General features: G+C 37.3%; 1 protein-coding gene across 4 annotated transcripts in view; it reads left to right on the plus strand.

Annotated features, from left to right (window-relative positions):
• DDHD1 (DDHD domain containing 1) overlaps positions 1 to 19,692 on the plus strand; it is a 120,120-nt gene that overhangs the window by 69,254 nt on the left and 31,174 nt on the right. For all 4 annotated transcript variants that reach the window (XM_023230835.2, XM_023230845.2, XM_023230855.2 and 1 more), the window contains one exon: positions 15,292 to 15,398. In XM_023230835.2, coding sequence (XP_023086603.1) covers positions 15,292 to 15,398 — 107 coding nt within the window. The remainder of the gene's footprint in view (positions 1 to 15,291; positions 15,399 to 19,692) is intronic.

Genomic DNA, 19,692 nt, shown 5'->3' on the forward strand with positions numbered 1-19,692 from the left:
AGAGGGCATCCCTGTCTTGTGCTAGTTTTCAAAGGGAATGCTTCCAGTTTTTGCCCATTCAATATGATATTGGTTGTGGGTTTGTCATAAATAGCTCTTATTATTTTGAGATGTATTCCATCAATACCTAGTTTGTTAAGAATTTTTAGCATGAAGGGCTGTTAAATTTTGTCAAAGGCCTTTTCTGCATCTATTGAGATAATCATATGGTTTTTGTCTTTGGTTCAGGTTATGTGATGGATTACGTTTATTGATTTACGTATGTTGAACCAGCCTTGCATCCCAGGAATAAAGCCAACTTGATCGTGGTGGATAAGCTTTTTGATGTGCTCCTGGATTCTGTTTGCCAGTATTTTATTGAGGATTTTCCAATCGATGTTCATCAGGGATATTGGTCTAAAATTCTCTTTTTTTTGTTGTGTCTCTGCCAGGCTTTGGTATCAGGATGATGTTGGCTTCGTAAAATGAATTAGGGAGGATTCCCTCCTTTTCTATTGATTGGAATAGTTTCAGAAGGAATGGTACCAGCTCCTCTTTGTACCTCTGGAAGAATTTGACTGTGAATCCATCTGGTCCTGGACTTATTTTGGTTGATAGGCTCTTAGTTATTGTCTCAATTTCAGAGTCTGTTATTGATCTATTCAGTGATTCAACTTCTTCCTGGTTTAGTCTTGGGGGAAGGTGTATGTGTCCAGGAATTTATCCATTTCTTCTGGATTTTCTAGTTTATTTGTGTAGAGGTGTTTATAGTATTCTCTGATGGTAGTTTGTATTTCTGTGGGATCGGTGGTAGTAACCCCTTTATCATTTTTTATTACATCTATTTGATTCTTCTCTCTTTTCTTCTTTGTTAGTCTTGTTAGTGGTCTATCAATTTTGTTGATCTTTTCAAAAATCCTGCTCCTGGTTTCATTCATTTTTTTGAAGGGCTTTTTTGTGTCTCTATCTCCATCAGTTCTGCTCTGATCTTAGTTATTTTTTGCCTTCTGCTATATTTTGAATTTGTTTACTCTTGCTTCTCTAGTTCTTTTAATTGTGATGTTAGGGTATCAATTTTAGATCTTTTCTGCTTTCTCTTGTGGCCATTTAGTGCTATAAATTTCCCTCTATACACTGCTTTAAATGTGTCCCAGAGTTTCTGGTACGTTGTGTCTTTGTTCTCACTGGTTTCAAAGAACATCTTTATTTCTGCCTTCATTTTGTTATGTACCCAGTAGTCATTCATTAGCAGGTTGTTCAGTTTCCATGTGTTTGTGTGGTTTTGAGTGAGTTTCTTAATCCTGAGTTTAATTTGATTGCACTGTGGTCTGAGACACAGTTTGTTGTCATTTCTGTTCTTTTACCTTTGCTGAGGAGTACTTTACTTCCAACTGTGTGGTCAGTTTTGGAATAAATGTGATGTGGTGCTGAGAAGAATGTATATTCTGTTGATTTGGGGTGGAGAGTTCTGTAGATGTCTGTTAGGTCTGCTTGGTGCAGAGCCAAGTTCAAGTCCTGGATATCCTTGTTAACCTTCTGTCTCGTTGATCTGTCTGATATTGACAGTGGGGTGTTAAAGGCTGCCATTGTTATTGTGTGGGAGTCTAAGTCTCTTTGTAGGTCACTAAGGACTTGCTTTATGAATCTGGGTGCTCCTGTATTGGGTGCATATATATTTAAGGTAGTTGGCTCTTCTTGTTGAATTGATCCCTTTACCATTATGCAATGGCCTTCTTTGTCTCTTTTGATCTGTTGGTTTAAAATCTGTTTTATCCAAGACTGGGATTGCAACTCCTGGTTTTTTTTATTTTTGTTTTTGTTTTTGCTTTCCATTTGCTTGGTAGATCCTCCTCCATCCCTTTCTTTTGAGCCTATGTGTGTCTCTGCACATGAGATGGGTCTCCTGAATACAGCACACTGGTGGGTCTTGACTCTTTATCCAATTTGCCAGTCTGTGTCTTTTAATTGGGCATTTAGCCCATTTACATTTAAGGTTAATACTGTTGTGTGTAAATTTGATCCTGTCATTATGATGTTAGCTGGTTATTTTGCCCATTAATTGCTGCAATTTCTTCCTAGCATCGATGGTCTTTACAATTTGTCATGTTTTGCAGTGGCTGGTACCAGTTGTTCCTTTCCATGTTTAGTGCTTCCTTTAGGAGCTCTTGTAAGGCAGGCCTGGTGGTGACAAAATCTCTCAACATTTGCTTGTCTGTAAAGGATTTTATTTCTCCTTCACTTATGAAGCTTAGTTTGGCTGGATATGAGATTCTGGGTTGAAAATTCTTTTCTTTAAGAATGTTGAATATTGGCCCCCACTCTATTCTGGCTTATAGGGTTTCTACTGAGATCTGCTTTTAGTCTGATGGGCTTCCCTTTGTGGATAACCTGACCTTTCTCTCTGGCTGCCCCTAACGTTTTTTCCTTCATTTCAGCCTTGGTGAATGTGACAATTATGTGTCTTGGAGTTGCTCTTCTCGAGGAGTATCTTTGTAGTGTTCTCTGTATTTCCTAAATTTGAATGTTGACCTGCCTTGCTAGGCTGGGGAAGTTCTCTTGGATAATATCCAGGAGAGTGTTTTCCAGCTTGGTTCCATTTTCCCCATCACTTTCAAGTACACCAATCAAACATTGATTTGGTCTTTTCACATAGTCTCATATTTCTTGGAGGTTCTGTTCATTTATTTTTACTCTTTTTTCTCTTCTCTTTTCGCTTCATTTCATTAATTTGATCTTCAGTCACTGATAACCTTTCTTCCACTTGATCAAATCGGCTACTGAGGCTTGTGCATGCATCAGGTAGTTCTCGTGCCATGGTTTTCAGCTCCATCAAGTCATTCAAGGTCTTCTCTACACTGTTCTAGTTAGCCATTCATCTGATCTTTTCTCAAGGTTTTTAGCTTCCTCGCGATGGGTTCGAACATCCTCCTTTAGCTCAGAGAAGTTCGTTATTACCAACTTTCCGAAGCCTACTTCTGCCAACTCGACAAAGTCATTCTCCATCCAGCTTTGTTCTGTTGCTGGTGAGGAGCTGCGATCCTTTGAAGGAGAAGAGGTGCTCTGGTTTTTAGAATTTTCAGCTTTTCTCCTCTGGTTTCTCCCCATCTTTGTGGTTTTATCTACCTTTGGTCTTTGATGATGGTGACCTACAGATGGGGTTTTGGTGTGGATGTCCTTTTTGTTGATGTTGATGCTATTCCTTTCTGTTTGTTAGTTTTCCTTCTGACAGTCAGGTCCCTCAGCTGCAGGTCTGTTGGAGTTTGCTGGAGGTCGACTCCAGACCCCGTTTGCCTGGGAGGTATCTCCCATTTAGGCTGCACAGGGGTCAGGGACCCACTTGAGAAGGCAGTCTGTCTGTTCTCAGAGCTCAAACACCATGCTGGGAAAACCACCACTCTCTTCAAAGCTGTCAGACGGTGGGGGATGTTTAAGTCTGCAGAAGTTTCTGCTGCCTTTTGTTCAGCTATGCCCTGCCCCCAGAGGTGGCGCCTGCAGAGGCAGGTGGGCCTCATTGAGCTGCGGTGGGCTCCACCCAGTTCGAGCTTTCCCAGCCACTTTATTTACCTATTCAAGCCTCAGCAATGGCAGACGCCCCTTCCCCAGCCAGGCTGCCACCTAGCAGTTCGATCTCAGACTGCTGCGCTAGCAGTGAGCAAGGCTCCGTGGGTGTGGGACCCACTGAGCGAGGCGCAGGATGTAATCTTCTAGTGTGCCATTTGCTACGACCGTTGGAAAAGCACAGTATTTAGGTGGCAGTGTCCTGATTTTCCCGGTACAATCTGTCATGGCTTCCCTCAGCTGGGAAAGGGAAATCCCAGACCCCTTGCACTTCCCAGGTGAGGCGATGCCCTGCCCTGCTTCAGCTTGCCCTCCATGGGCTGCACCCACTGTCCAGCTAGTCCCAGTGAGATGAACCAGGTACCTCAGCTGGAAATGCAGAAATCACCTGTCTTCTGCATCAGTCACACTGGGAGCTGCAGACTGGAGCTGTTCCTGTTCAGCCATCTTGGAACAGACCTCACAATTCAACTTTTTAAAGAAAAAACCTTATCACATAGTGCCAGGCCAACTCTGATCCTTTTCAATCTCCATGGCTTATATTACAGGAATCTCTTCCCTCTGATCCTGATTTTACTTTCTGATGAGTTGTATATTACTTCCTATGATGTTTATGTTTTTATGTTAGTATGCAGATATTTTGCTTGGATATCTAGGAACCTGAGAACTAGGTTTACTTGCATATTCTCTCTGGAGCCATTGATAAATAAGAAGGTATCAGTTTGATTTCTTTGAGTACAAGTGAGGGAAATCCTAACCCAAAAAGGCTTAAGCCAAAAGCAGCATTTAGTAACTCATAAAACTGAGGAGTCTAGGAGTTAAATTGCCAAACAAGTCATCAAAATCCAGTTTTATCTGCTCTATCACCTTCATTGTGGAGCCATTATCACACATCTCCTTTGATTCCAAATATTGTTTATATAATCTTGTGTTCAAATTCAAGAAGAAAGAATTAGTCTTTTTTTCTAAAAGTCCCAGCTAGTCTATGCATTTCAGTGACTAATGATGTTGCATCCAACTTCCTGAATCTGTGCATGTAATGCAGGGTATAATTGACTAAACTTGTCATATTCCCAACCTAGAATCAGATGGAAGTTGACTTCATCTTAACTATAGGAAGAGCTAGATTTACAGATAAAAATCACGAGCTATTATTATTGGAAGTATGATGAATGAATCCAAGGTGGCTCAAAAAGAAACCCAAGTGTCCACTACGGGGAAGATTGCCATCATTTCTTCACAGACAGGTTAATTTGATGGAAAATTCTACATATAACTTAGTAATCAATGGAAAATATTCATATGAAAAGGAATTCTGCATAATAAACGATTAAAAGATAGGAAAATCTATATGATTTCTTAACATTTCCCTGCTTGCTGTCATTCCTAAGTTCAGTATTCAGGCCTGTACAAAACTTCATCCTTATCAGGGCCATCCTGAAGCTTGTGTGTACTTGTGATTGATTTGACAGCCTTTTGTTCTCTCAGGATTTCTTTAAATCATGTCTTAGATTCCTGGTAATAGAGAGTTTTCCCTCTTAACATTATTTTAGCAAACCTGCTAATGATTAGTTCAAACTAGCTTTAATCACCTTTGTTCCAGAAAAATATATTTACTACTTAACACAGACTGAGAAGCAAATTTTTAGACAACTTCTGGGAATGTCAGATGTAGTTTACTAAAAGGGATAAATGGAAGGCATTTTAAATACAACTGGATTTACTTTTTGTGGATTTTCCTTATAAGGGAACTAGGATTTACTTTTTGTGGATTTTCCTTATAAGGGAACTAGTCATAGAACTTGTATATCTAATGTCCTAAATTAGTCATTTTAAAGCTATAATCTTAGAAGAATATAAGGAGGTTTTCAATTAAACACAGTGGGTTGAACACATGAGCTTATCTTATTCCCTCCTGAAACTTCTTTGAACATGATATAAAAAAGAATTTTAAAAAGCAGAAAGGCATAAACCCATAAGTACAGAAAAAAATAGGAGAATAAACAATAGTGACAAGAATATCAACAAAACTTATTTTTTTGAACAGGAAATATACACATGTAGTTCACAAAACAAAATATTAAAATGTGGAGTAAAAAGGCTGATTCTCATTTCTGTCTCCATCTTCCCTCATTTTCTGTTGTCCTTGTAGCCCCATTTATAGTCTTCTAGATTTTCTTTAGGCGTATGCAAATGTTTTTCCACACAAAACATACATGCTATAGACTTCTGGACCTTGTTTGTTTGTTTGTTTGTTTGTTTTAAAAATGTATTTTGGATTGCTTGAGCCCAGGATTTCAAGACTGTGGTGTGCGATGATCATGCCTGTGAGTTTCCAGTACACTGCAGCATTGGACAATGAAGCAAGACCCCATGTTTGTTTGTTTGTTTTGAGACAGAGTCTTACTCTGTTCCCCAGGCTGGAGTGCAGTGGCATGTTCATGACTCACTGCAGCCTCCGCCTCCTGGGTTGAAGAAATTCTCCTATCTCAGCCTTCCTCGTAGCTGGAACTACAGTCCCACGTCACCACACCCAGCTAATTTTTGTATTTTTAGTAGAGACAGGGCTTCATCATATTGGTCAGGCTAGTCTCAAACTCCTAACCTCAGGCAATCCACCTGCCTCAGCTTCCCAAAGTGCTGGGATTACAGGTGTGAGCCACCATGCCTGGTCAACATCATCTCTTAAAAAAAAAAAAGTATCTTGGAGATTACTGTTCATGATTTTCTATTTATATTTTTCTATTTGTTTCTATATTTATATCACACATATATTTTCTTAAAACCAATTAGTTTACCAATTTTTTTCTAATTGAGAGGAATTATGAAGACTTACTTTTTACAGCTATTTAATGATCCCTAGTTGTGCAGTAATTCTTAAATGCTTTTAATCTCTATCTTCTCTTCTTACAATATGAGGTAAACATTCATTGCTCAGAGAACATGGAAGTTGAAATAAGCTTGTAACAGGACTGGAATCATGATTTTTGTGCATGCATAGCAGCACAGTAATGGGTCATTGAATGAGGTATAGTATATTTTTTAATCATTCCTTTTTCTCATTTTCTCTATCCCCCATTGGTCTCAGTAGTTCTTATGAGATATTTAAGAAATAGATTTTACTGCTTTTAGTAAGGCAAATTTGGGTATCTAGCCAGAACATATCCATCTTCTCTCTTCCCTCTCCCTGTCTCCCCCTTCCTCTCTTTGGCATCCCCCCCTCTCCCTTCTCCTTCCCTCACTATTTTTTCATTTTTCTTCCGTCCTTTTCTTTTTTTTCTTAACAGTCACTCCAGTACTCCAAATGATTCAGTAGACATACCTGTTTGATCAGTTTTTGATCATTTGAGAATTATGATAGCGATCCTGTGGAGGGAAGGATTGTATAAGTTTGCTTTAGAAAAAAACAACATTTTAAGCAGATGTAGTGTTTCCGACTTGAGAACTCAAAGTTAGCGTTTCCCAGCTACATCACTATTGACATTTTTGACTGGATAATTTTTTATTATGAGGGCTGGCCTGTACATTGTAAGATGTATAACAGTATCCCTAGCCTCTTCTCACTGATGCAAATAAAACCCTTGGTTGTTAGAACCAAAAATATCTCCAAACGTTGCCAAGTGTCCCTGGAAGTACAAAATTGTTCATGGTTGAGAACCAGTAATCTAAATGAACTCTTTTGTGTGCAAATTCAAACAGCAACACATGTACCACTTCCTAATTACTATATCACAATTATTTACCTAAAAACTACACAGCCATCAAAATTGAATGAGTAGGTTGAAAAATATTAGAAATTTTAAAACTGAACCTTTGAAAAGATGACAAAGAAACTTTAAAAATATTTCTGCGACCATTACTTGAGTATCTGATGTAAAAAAGGAACTTTTAGACTCTGTGGATAATAAAGAGAACCTGCCTTCAAGTCTAAAGTTTTGGCTCTCATTTTATTTTCAGTGATGATAAAGGAAGCACATCTTTATTTTGGCAAAGTAGAATCTATTTAGGCTTCTTAAAATGCCAACTTTGGGGATATGCAATCAATAAGCATAATTATAATGTAATGCCTTTTAAAATATACTGAAAACGAAGATAGACTTTTCAACAAGTACTATTGGGATAGCTAGATTTGCATATAGAAAAAAAATAAATTGGATCCATTGCTCACACAAGGATGAATTTCAATTGGATTACATTTAAGTGAAAGAAATGAAACCAGGACATGGTAGCACATGCCTATAGTCCTAGCTACTTTCCTAGCTACTTGGGAGGCTGAAGCAGGAGAATCGCTTGAGCCCAGGAGTTCGAGGCTGTAGTGCTCTATGACCACACCTATGAATAGCCACTGCACTTCAGCTGGGGCAACATAGCAAGACCTCATCTCTAAACAAACAAACAAAAAAAGGCCAGGGGGAAGGAAAAGAAATGAAATTATACAAGTATTAGGGATTTTTTTTTAAAGGAGAGCTTAAATTATTCTAGAACTTAGGAATAGAGAAAACTATTCTATGACTTGATCCACAAGAAATAAGGAAAAATATTGATAAATATTATATCATCTAGAAAAAAATACGGCAAAGAAAAACTAAGTTGAACTGAAGAAAACATTTTCAACTTATAGATGAAGGATTCTTAATATGTGAAATCATGCTAAAAATAAAAATATGTTCAACCACCTTATGGGAAAATGGGCTAAAGATATAAGCAAGTAGTTCCTAGAAAAGGAAATGGCTGTTAACCGTATGAAAAAAGTCTTCTTTTTTTTTTTTTTTTTGGAGAGAGTTTTGTTCTGTCACCCAGACTGGAGTGCAGTGGTGCAATCTTGGTTCACTGCAGCCTCTACCTCCCAGGTTCAAACGATTCTTCTGCCTCAGCCTCCCAAATAGCTGGGACTACAGGTGCGCACCACCACACCCAACTAATTTTCGTGTTTTTTTAAGTAGAGTCTGGATTTTACCATGTTGGCCAAACTGGTCTCAGACTCCTGACCTCAAGTGATCTGCCTGCCTCAGCCTCCCAAAGTGCTGGGATTACAGGCATGAGCAGCGCACCCAAACAGATGTCATTTCTTAACTATCAGATTAGCACAAGTTCAAAATTTGACGACATGCTTTTTTGGCCAGGCTGTAGGTAATAGATGTTCTTGTACAGCTGATAGAATGCAATGAAAATGAGTATGTGGCAGTATCTATCAAAATTACATATGTATTTATCCTTTGACCCGGAAAACCTAGTTCCAGGACTCTATCCCAAAAAATATCAGCAAAAATTAAAGGACATGCACAAGGCTTTTGATTGCAGCATCACGTAGGAAACTAGTCAAATGTTCATCAATAAGAGATGGGTTGATAAACTACAGCTATTATCTGTATAATGGAGTAGTATGCAGTTGTAAAATAGGGAAGATCTCTGTGTATTACTCTGGTTATTTGAAAAGATTCACAAAGTTGAGAACCTTTTAACTAGACCAAACGAGAAAAAGAAGATTCAGATTACTAAAATCAAAAGTAAAAGAGGAGACATTACTACTACCAACCTTAGAGAAATAAAAAGGATTATAAGGGAATACTATGCACAATTCTATGCTACAGAGTGTATAACCTAGATGAAATGGACAAATTTCTAGAAACAAACTACCAAAACTGTTTTAGTAATCACTTTCCAAGACAGGCACAAACTAGGAAAACTGATCTGGTAATAAGTAAGAAATAGGAAGTCTGAGGAGACCTATAACAAGTACAGCATTTGGATTAATAATCAAAAAACTTCCCACCAAAACAACAAAAGCCCAGGACCTGAAGATTGCACTGGCTAATTCTACCAAACATCAAAAGAAGAATTAAGCTGGGTTCATTGGCATGTGTCTGCAGTCTCAGCTTCATGGAAGGCTGAGGCAGGAGGATTGCTTGAGCACAGGAGCTCCAGGCTATAGTACACGACTGTTCCAGTGAATAGCCACTGCACTTCAGCCTGGGCCACATAGTAAAATCATGTCTCTTAAAAAAAAAAAAAAAGAATTAGCACCACTTCTCTACAAACTCTCTAAAAAATAGAAAAGGAAGGAAGATTTCCCAGCTCATTCTATGAAGCCAGTATTACCCTGATACCAAAAACCAATGAAAGCATCATGAGGAAAAGAAGACTATACCAATATCCCTTACTGAATACAGACCACAGAAATCTCAGTGAAATGCCAACACACTGAATCCAGCAACATATATAAATGGTTATATACCATGACTAAGTAGCATTTATCCCAGGAATGCAAGATAGGGTCAATCTTTTTTTTTTTTTTAATCAAGGTAATCCACCACGTGTAGAATGAAGGAAAAACAAAAAAACCCACATCATATGATTTTCAGATACAGAAAAGACATTTGACAAAATCTCAACATACTTTCATGATAAAAGCTCTCAGGAAATTAGAAACAGAAGGCAACTTTCTCAGTCTGGGGAAGGGCATCTACAAAAAGCCTGTGGCTAAACTTACTCTTTAATAGTGAAAGACTGAAAGCTGCTCCTTGAGATCAGGAACAAGACAAAGATATCCACTCTCACCACTTCTGTTCAGCATTTGTACTGTGCATTTCAGCCACAGCAATTAATCAAAAGAAATAAAAGACATCTAGATTAGAATGGAAGAGATAAAACTATCTCTGTTTGCAGATGACATGCTGCTATAATTAGAAAGTCCTTTTGTTCTTCAAAGGACACTGAAGAAAAATGAAGATAACCCTCAGAATGGGAGAAAATATTAGCAAACCACATATCTGATAAAGGTCTAGGATCCAGGATATATAAAGTACTCTTACAACTCAACAGTTTTTAAAAAAGGAAGACCCCAGTTTTTTTAAATGGGTAAAGGATTTGAGTAGGCATTTGTCCAAATAGGATATACAAATGGCCAATAAACTTATGAAAAGATGTTCAGCATCTTTAGTTATTAGAGAGCTGTGACCTTGAACACTACCACTTTAAAAGTACCACTTTATACCCACTAGGATAACTCTTATCAAAAGGATGGAAATTAACAAGTATTAGCTAGGATGAAGAAAAATCGCAACCCTTACATGTTTTTCGTGAGATTAGAAAATAGTACAGCTACTTTGGAAAGAGTTTAGCAGTTCTTCCAAAAGTTAAAGTTAGTGTATGAGCCAGCAATATTGCTATGTGTATACCCAAGAGATCTGAAAATGTATGTCCACAGAAACTTGTTAAAGAATGTTCATAGAAGTATTATTCATGATAGCCAAAAAGATGGAAGCAACCCAAACATCCATCAACTGATGAGTGGTAAGCAAAAGTGGCATATCCATATAATGAAATACTATTCAACAATGAAAAGCAATGAAGTACTGATTTATGATGCAACATAGATGAGACTTGAAAACATTACACTAACTGAAAAGCCAGACACAAAAGACCACATATTGTATGATTCTGTTTATATTAAATGCTCAAATAGACAAATCTGCTGAAAGTACATTAGTGGGTGCCAGTGGGTGGGAGGAAGAGGGGTAGAGACTGCTAATGAGTATGGTGTTTCTTTCTGGGGTGATGAAAGTGTTAACAAAATTAGATAATGGTGATAGTTGCATAAGTCTTTGACTATATTAAAAGCCACAATTGTTAAAACAAAAAAAAAAAAACTGGTGAAGTTGTGTCAAAAGCAACTTGAAGAGATTCACAGACCTAAAATAGGAGACAGTTTGAACCTTGGTAAGGATAATAACTACAGTGGATTCATATGCATCAAATATGCTTAAATCTGTGAATTAGTAATGATATCAAAATATCTAAAACCTAATAACTTGTTATTTTGAGAAGTGTTAATAAAGGGGAAGAATTAACCATTTATCCTGCCTTTTCTAGATTAACTGTGCCTCAGTTCATGCAGAAACTATTCGATTATACCCCAGTGCAGCTAAATATTTAATGTAAGGAAATTTCTCTTTATAGAAGTATAAGTCTGTAAACAAATGAAGAGCGATGGAATTTAAAAGGCACTTTTGCCACCATGAAAACTAATGGATTTAAACAATGATCATCAGTATACTGCTATCATCACCAAAAAGAGAAGAGTTGTATGTACCTATGTACATATGGAGTAGTAGTCTTACCAAAACAGAGCTTGAATCTGATGAAGCCCTTATAACTAACTACCAAATTATAGGAAACGGGACAAAGAACATGTTAACACCATAGGGATGCAGTGAATGAAAATCGGACTCTGAGTAACTTTATAGGAAACATAAACACAAAATTACAGGTATACCTCAAAGATATTGTGGGTTTGGTTCCATACCACTGCAATAAAGCAAATACTATAATTAACAAGTTGCACAAATTGGCTTCTCAGTGCATATAAAAGTTATGTTTACACTACACTGTAAACTATTAAGTATGTGATAGCATAATGTCTTTAAAAATCAATGTACATATCTTAATTTTAAAATGCTGTGCTGCTAAACGTTGCTAACCAGTTATCTGAGGCTGCAGTGAGTTCACAGCATCTTTTTGCTGTTGAAGGGTCTTGCCTCTGTGTTGATGGCTGCTGACTGATCAGGATGGTGGTTGTCGAAGTTTGGGGTGGTTGTGGCAATTTCTTAAAATAAGACAACAATGAAGTTAGCCACATCAATTGATTCTTCCTTTCAGAAAGATTTCCCTGTAACATACAATGCAGTTTGAGAGCATTTTACCCACTGTAGAACTTACTTGAAAATTTGAATCAATCCTCTCAAACCCTGCCACTGCCTTATCAACTAAGTTTATGGCATATTCTGAATTCTTTGTTGCCATTTCAGCAATATTCACATCTCCACCAAGAGTCCATCTCAAACCACTTTCTTTGTTCATCCATAAGAAGCAACTACTCCTCCTCTGAAGTTTTCTCATGAAATTGCAGCAATTCAGTCACATCTTCACACTCTTCTTATTTTAGTTCTCTTGCTATTTCCAATACATCTGCAGTCACTTCCTCACTGAAGTCTTGGGCCCCTCAAAGTCATTTTTGAGGTTGGAATCCATTTCTTCCAAACTTCTAGAATGTTGATATTTTCACCCCCCATGAATTACTGGATCACGGATGTTCTTAATGGCATCTAGAATGATGGGTTCTTTCCAGAATATTTTCAGTTTACTTTGCCCAGATTCATCCACTATCTATAGCAGCTATAACATTATAAAATTTGTTTCTTAAATGTAAGGCTTGAAAGTTAAAATTACTCCTTGATCCATGGGCTGCAGAGTGGATATTGTGTTAGCAGGCATGAAAACAACATTCATCTCCTTGAACATCTCCATCAGAGCTCTTGAGTGACCAGGTACATTGTCAGTAGGCAGTAATCATTTGAAAGAAATCATTTTTTTTTCTGAGCAGTAGGTGTCAACGGTGGGCTTAAAATATTCAGTAAGCCATGCTGTAAAAAAAGATGTGCTGCTATCCAGGCTTTGTTGTTCCATTTTTAGAGCACAGGCACAGTAGATTTAGTATAATTCTTAAGGGCCCTAGGATATTTGGGATGGTCAGTGAGCATTGGCTTCAACTTTAAGTTACCAGCTGTATTAGCTCTTCACAAGAGAGTCAGACTGTCCTTTGAAGTTTTGAAGCCAGGCATTGACTTCTTTTCTCTAACTGTGAAAGTCCTAGGCATCTTTTTCCATTAGAAGGCTTCTTTGTCTACGTTGAGAATATGTTTAATGTAGCAACCTTCATTGATTATCTTGGCTAGATCTTCTTAACTTGATGCAGCTTCTACATTAGCACTTACCTCGCACTTTTATGTTATGGAGGCAACTTCTTTCCTTATACCTCATGCACTAACCTGCTAGCTTCCGACTTTTCTTTTGTAGCTTCTTTGCCTCTCTCAGTCTTTTAGAGTTGAAAAGAGTTAAGGCTTGCTCTGGATTAGGCTTTGGCTTAAATGAAGGAAAAGTTGTAGCTGTTTTGATCTTCTATCCAGACCACTAAAACTTTCTCCTTATCAACAATAAGGTTTTTTTCATTTTCTTATTTGTGTGTTCACTGGAGTAGTACTTCTAATCTCCTTCAAGAACTTTTCCTTTACATTCACAAAGTGGCTAACTGGTGCAAGAGGTTCAGCTTTTGGCATGCTTGGCTTTTGACTGCCTCCCTCACTAAGCTCAATCATTTCTGGTGTTTTATTTGAAGTAAGAGATATGCGACTCTTCCTTTCACTTGATCACCTAGAGGCCAGTATGGAATTATTAAGTGCCCTAATCTCAATATTGTTTCTCAGGGATAATACGGAAGCCCTCGGAGCAGGAGAAAGGTTGGGGAATACCCAGTCAGTGGAACAGTCAGACCACATACATTTATTGATTAAGCTCATCTTATACAGGTGCAGTTTGCCATAGTGGATGTAATAATAATGAGAAAGTTTGAAATATTGTGAGGATTACAAAATGTGACACAGACACAGAGTGAGCACATGCTATTGGAAAAATGCACTAATAGATTTGCTCCATGCAAGGTTGCCACAGACCTTCAGTTTTTTAAAAAGTGGAGAAAAAGGTAATATCTGCAGAGTGCAATTTTTTAAAAAAATGAATGCGGGCCGGGCGCGGTGGCTCAAGCCTGTAATCCCAGCACTTTGGGAGGCTGAGACGGGCGGATCACGAGGTCAGGAGATCGAGACCATCCTGGCTAACATGGTGAAACTCCATCTCTACTAAAAAATACAAAAAACTAGCCAGGCGAGGTGGCAGGCGCCTGTAGTCCCAGCTACTCAGGAGGCTGAGGCAAGAGAATGGCGTAAACCCAGGAGGCGGAGCTTGCAGTGAGCTGAGATCTGGCCACTGCACCCCAGCCTGGGCGACAGAGTGAGACTCCGTCTCAAAAAAAAAAAATGAATGCGGTAAAACAAGGTATGCCTTTACAAGGCAAAATAGAGAAAGGAGCCTGTAGTACAGACATGTCTTCTAATTGCAGTGCATGGATTGTATTTAGAGCTCAGTTTAAACAAGTGTAAAAAAAATTTTAATATTATAAAATAATATTTATAGTCCAACTGGGAAAATAGGACCACTGAACTACATATTTGCTGAAATTAAAGAATGATTAATTTCTTTGATATGATAATACTGAATAGGTTATGTTTTTCTACGTTTTAGAAATATATACTAAACTACAGACAAAATAATGCAATATCTAGGATTTGTTTTTAAATATGGGAGAAGGGAGTGACTCCTAAAGGAATAGCATGAGGGAGTTTTTCTGGATGAACTGTTCTGAATTGTGTAATACTAATCACAAATCTGCACATGTGCTAAAATTTATATTACTGACACCGAAAGGGGGAAAAGAGTCAATTTTATAGTATCTTCATATTTAAAATAAAACTTTAAAATTTATATTATGGAAAGGATGAAGAGAGCAATAGATGAAACAAGATAGGTCATGACTTGCTAATATTTGGAGCTCGGTGATGGCACTGAGGTATTCATTATGCCATTCTGTCTACTGAAAATTCTTACGTATAATTATTTAGAATATAATGTAAAAGCTTGGAATATTTGAAATCGTAGATAGCAAATTTAGGAAAATAACTGCAAAATGAAGGTATCCTAGCATTGCAAACTTGCTTAGTGTGGTAGTCATTGGAGTGTAATTGGACAAAGCTATAAGCAAATGGAAGTGTTATGATTAAATACATTCTATCTCATATACATTTATATGTGAAGTTATTCTCATAAAGCTTTGTTTGCATTTTTGTTTGTTTGTTTGTTTAGGATGAGAGAGGCTGCAAGAAAAATAGAAGAAAGGCATTTTTCCAACCACGCAACACATGTTGAATTTTTGCCTGTTGAATGGCGGTCAAAACTTACTCTTGATGGAGGTATATTTTGTTTAAAAATTGAATGATTTAGCCAATGGCAAACTTTTACCAAAACAAATGCAGAAAGTTTTAGAAAATACTTCTTGTTCATTGAGAACATAGTGTCTTCAATTTAATTGTCTTGAAGTATACTCACCCTTTGTTCTAGATTATTTAAGAAAATAAAATCCATTGATTTCTAAAATAATTATACTGACTAATATCATTTGAACCACTATATAGATTTCATAGATAGCACTATTTTCATGCATGCCCTCTGTGGATTGTGAGGGCGGATGGAGGGATATAGTGGAAACAAAATGTTTTCTAATATTTTTGACACTGAGTTGATTTGTCAGCACTTTAAAAATATTTGTTTTCCATAATTCCATACGAGCTTACATTTTTCTTTCTAACAATTTTCCCCTCATAATCGAAAAATAAAAATCTCAGGATTTTTTTTTTCCTTTGTTGTTTTTCATACGTTCCCTGGGCTGGTGAATTACAATCTGGCATAGAGAATTTGTATATTTGTTTAAATAAAATCAGTTTAGTTGTCTTCCTTAAAGATCTGTCATCAACTAAAATATGTGTCTTTCTTTACACAAAGTTATGTCCGTTAAAAATTAAAATCATAAAAACAGAACGTTTAGATTGATTATTTACATAATCTGCAAAATGAGAGAGTTGTTATACTGTTTATAATATTAGCAGCTGCCATTTGCAGAGCCTTTTGCTATGTACCTGGCAGTCTGCTGTGCATTTTGCATGGAGTATCTCATTTAATTGTCTCAAAAATTCATGAAATACCTGCTATATTTTCTCCATTTTACTGATAAAACTGAAACTCACTAAAAGGCAAATTTAAGAGTGGCAGGCAGAATCTAGCTCTGTATGATGGCAGATTCCATGTTTATCACAGTGTTAAACTGCCTCCCTGGGTGATTTATAAGAATTTGTCCAGGTCTGTGATTCTGTCTCATAGTCAGTTACGATTTATAAGGACTTGTCCAGGTCTGTGATTCTGTCTCACAGTCAGTTAGGAATGTCAGTTGTAGTTTATCAAACCCAAATTGCATCAAAAATTGTAATGAGTTAAAAAAAAAAAGGAATGTTATTGACCAAAACAGATCTCAGCAGCAGTGGTTGATATGTAAAGTTCTAGTGTAATAACAACATGATCCCTTGAACTTCTCCCATTCATACAGGTAAATTGCTCAGGCTTCTCAGGAAAGTATATAATATGGATGAATTACCATTTAGTAAAACTCCTGAGTTTGTAATTTCTGTTAGGTTTAAGCTACTTTGGTAGTATGAAAGGCATTCTGATGAATGAAAGAAGCCAGTCTTAGGCTGGGCGCAGTGGCTCACACCTGTAATCCCGACACTTTGGGAGGCTGAGGCAGGTGGATCATTTGAGGTCAGGAGTTTGAGACCAGCCTGGCCAACATGGTGAAACCCTGTCTGTACTAAAAATACAAAAAAAAAATCAGCCGGGCTTGGTGGTGGGCATCTGTAATCCCAGCTACTTGGGAGGCTGAGACACGAGAATCACTTGAACCCAGGAGACAGAGGTTGCAGTGAGCCAAGATCATGCCACTGCACTCCAGCCTGAGTAACAGAGTGAGACCCTGTCTCAAAAAATAAAAAGCCAGTCTTGGAAGTTTATATACTTTATGCTTCCATTTTCATGACATTTTGGAAAAGGCAAAACTTCAGGGACAGAGAACAGATCATTGATTAGCAGGAGTTAGGGGAAGCAGGGAGGATTTGAATTTATAGGAGCAGCATGTAGAAGTTTTTCAGGGTGATAGAACAGTTCAATATCCTGATCCTGGCAGTAGTTACATAAAACTACACATGCATTAAAACTCAGAGTCAATTTTATTGTGTGTAAATTTAAAAATAATTTTAAAAGGGTATCCACCTACAGCACACATCATTGTGTTCTTTGGCAGTGAAAGGCTAAAACCATTTCCTTTAAATCAGGAATAAGCCAAAGATATCCACTCTTACAATTTAAACATTCTGCTTGAAAGTCTTAGCAGTGCAGTAAGATAAGAAAAAGAAGTAATAGTTACAAAGACTCAGAAACATCTGTTTTGATTTGTAGATCATATGGTTGTCTACTCGGAATATATAAAAGAATATACAGAAAAATTATTAGGCCGGGCAGAGTGGCATGTGACTGTAGTCCCAGCTACTCGGAGGCATAGGCAGGAGGATCACTTGAGTCCAGGAGTTCTGTGCTGTAGTGCACTATGCCAAGCAGGTGTTCACACCAAGTTCACTGTCAATATGGTGACCTTTCAGGAGCAGGGAGAAGTGAAAGAGCCCAGGTTGGAGACAAAGCAGGCCAAAACTCCTGTGATGATCATTAGTGGGATTACACCTGTGAATAACCACTGCACTCCAGCCTGGGTAACAGAGAGACCCCATATCCGGGAAAAAAGAAAAGGAAAAAAAAAAATTAATAGAATTAATAAAGTAATTTATTAGAGTTGTGACATAGAAATTCCATATATAAACATAATTGCATTTCTGTATACCAAGAACAGACAAATAGCATCAAAAATATAAAGTTCCAAGAAATAAATCTAGCAAAAGAAGTATATTTATGTTACAAATTAAAGAAACAATTAAAAGACCTTAAACACAACTTAAAGATAATTTCCTTAGATTGGAAAATTCGTTATTCTAGAGGTGTGGATTCTCCCAAATCGATCTATAGATTCCATGTAATTCCAATCAGGATTTCCAGAGTTTTTCCATGAAACTTGACAAACTGATTCTGAAATGATTATCAAAGAACAAAGGGCTAAACAATCAAAGTCAAGAGACAAGAGACAGCACACGGAATGTGATAAAATATTTGCAGACTACCCATCTGACACGAGATTAATAACCAGAATATATAAGGAGCTCAAACAACTGTATAGGAAAAAAAATCTAATAATCTTATCAAAAAAATGGGCAAAAGATTTGGTAGGTATTTCTCAAAAGACGACATACAAATGGCAAACAGGCATATGAAAAGGTGCCAACGTCATCGATCATCAGTGAAAGGCAAATCAGAACTACAATGAGATATCTCACCCTAGTTAAAATGGCTTATATCCAAAAGACAGGCAATAACAAACGCTGGTGAAATGTGGAGAAAAGGGAAGCCTCGTACACTGTCGGTAGGAATGTAAATTAGCACAACCACGATGGAGAACAGCTTGGAGGTTCCTCAAAAAACTAAAAATAGAGCTACCATAGGATCCAGTAATCCCACTGCTCGGTATATATTAAAAAGAAAGGCAGTCAGTATATTCAATAGGTATCTGCAGCATCCTGTGTTTGTTACAGCACTGTTTACAATAGCCAAGATTTGGAAGCAACTTAAGTGTCTATCAACAAATGCATGGATAAAGAAAATGTAGTACATATGTACAATGGATTACTATTTGGCCATAAAAAAGAATGAGATCCTGTCATTTGAAACAACATGGATGGAACGGGAGGTCATTATATACTCAGGCACAGAAAGACAAACAGCAGATGTTCTCATTTGTTGGATCAAAACAACAACTTATGGAGATAGAGAGCAGGCTGGTTATCAGAGGCTGAGAAGGATGCTGGGGAGGTGGGGATGGTTAATAAGTACAAAAAAATAGAATGAATAGGACCTAGTATTTGATTGCACAACAGGGTGACTATAATCAATAATAAATTAGTGGTACATTTTTAAATAACTAAAAGAGTAGTACTGGATTGTTTGTAACACAAAGGATAAATGCTAGAGGGGGTGGATACCCCATTTTCCATGATGTGATTACTATGTATTACATGCCTGTATCAAAATATCTCATGTACCCCATAAATGTATATACCTCCTATATACCCATAAAATTAAAAAAAAAAAAAAATGAAATAAAAAAGGAACAAAGGTCTGAAAATAGCCGAAACACAGAATGACGGATTTGAGGGGTAGAGTCTTGACCTACTAGGTAGCCATACCTAGTACTGTATTCAAACTTCTGTAAATATCCTTGGCACAAGGATAGGCAAATAGACCTGTGTACCAGATTAGAGATTCCCTAAACAGGAAAGCTGTCATACCTGGCATTACAGATCGTTGGTGAAAGGATGGCCTGTTCCATAAATGGCATATGGTAACTGGGTGTCCTATGGGGGAAAAAAGTAAAAAATGATCTCTACTTCACATTTCACATGGATCAAAAACATGATAATATGAAAGCCAAGACCTTAAAACTTTTTAGAAAAATATACAAAACACTATCTTTACAACCTCAAGGTGCAGGGAAAGAAT

This window comes from Piliocolobus tephrosceles, chromosome 6, assembly GCF_002776525.5.
Source record: "Piliocolobus tephrosceles isolate RC106 chromosome 6, ASM277652v3, whole genome shotgun sequence".
NCBI classification, from domain to species: domain Eukaryota; kingdom Metazoa; phylum Chordata; class Mammalia; order Primates; family Cercopithecidae; genus Piliocolobus; species Piliocolobus tephrosceles.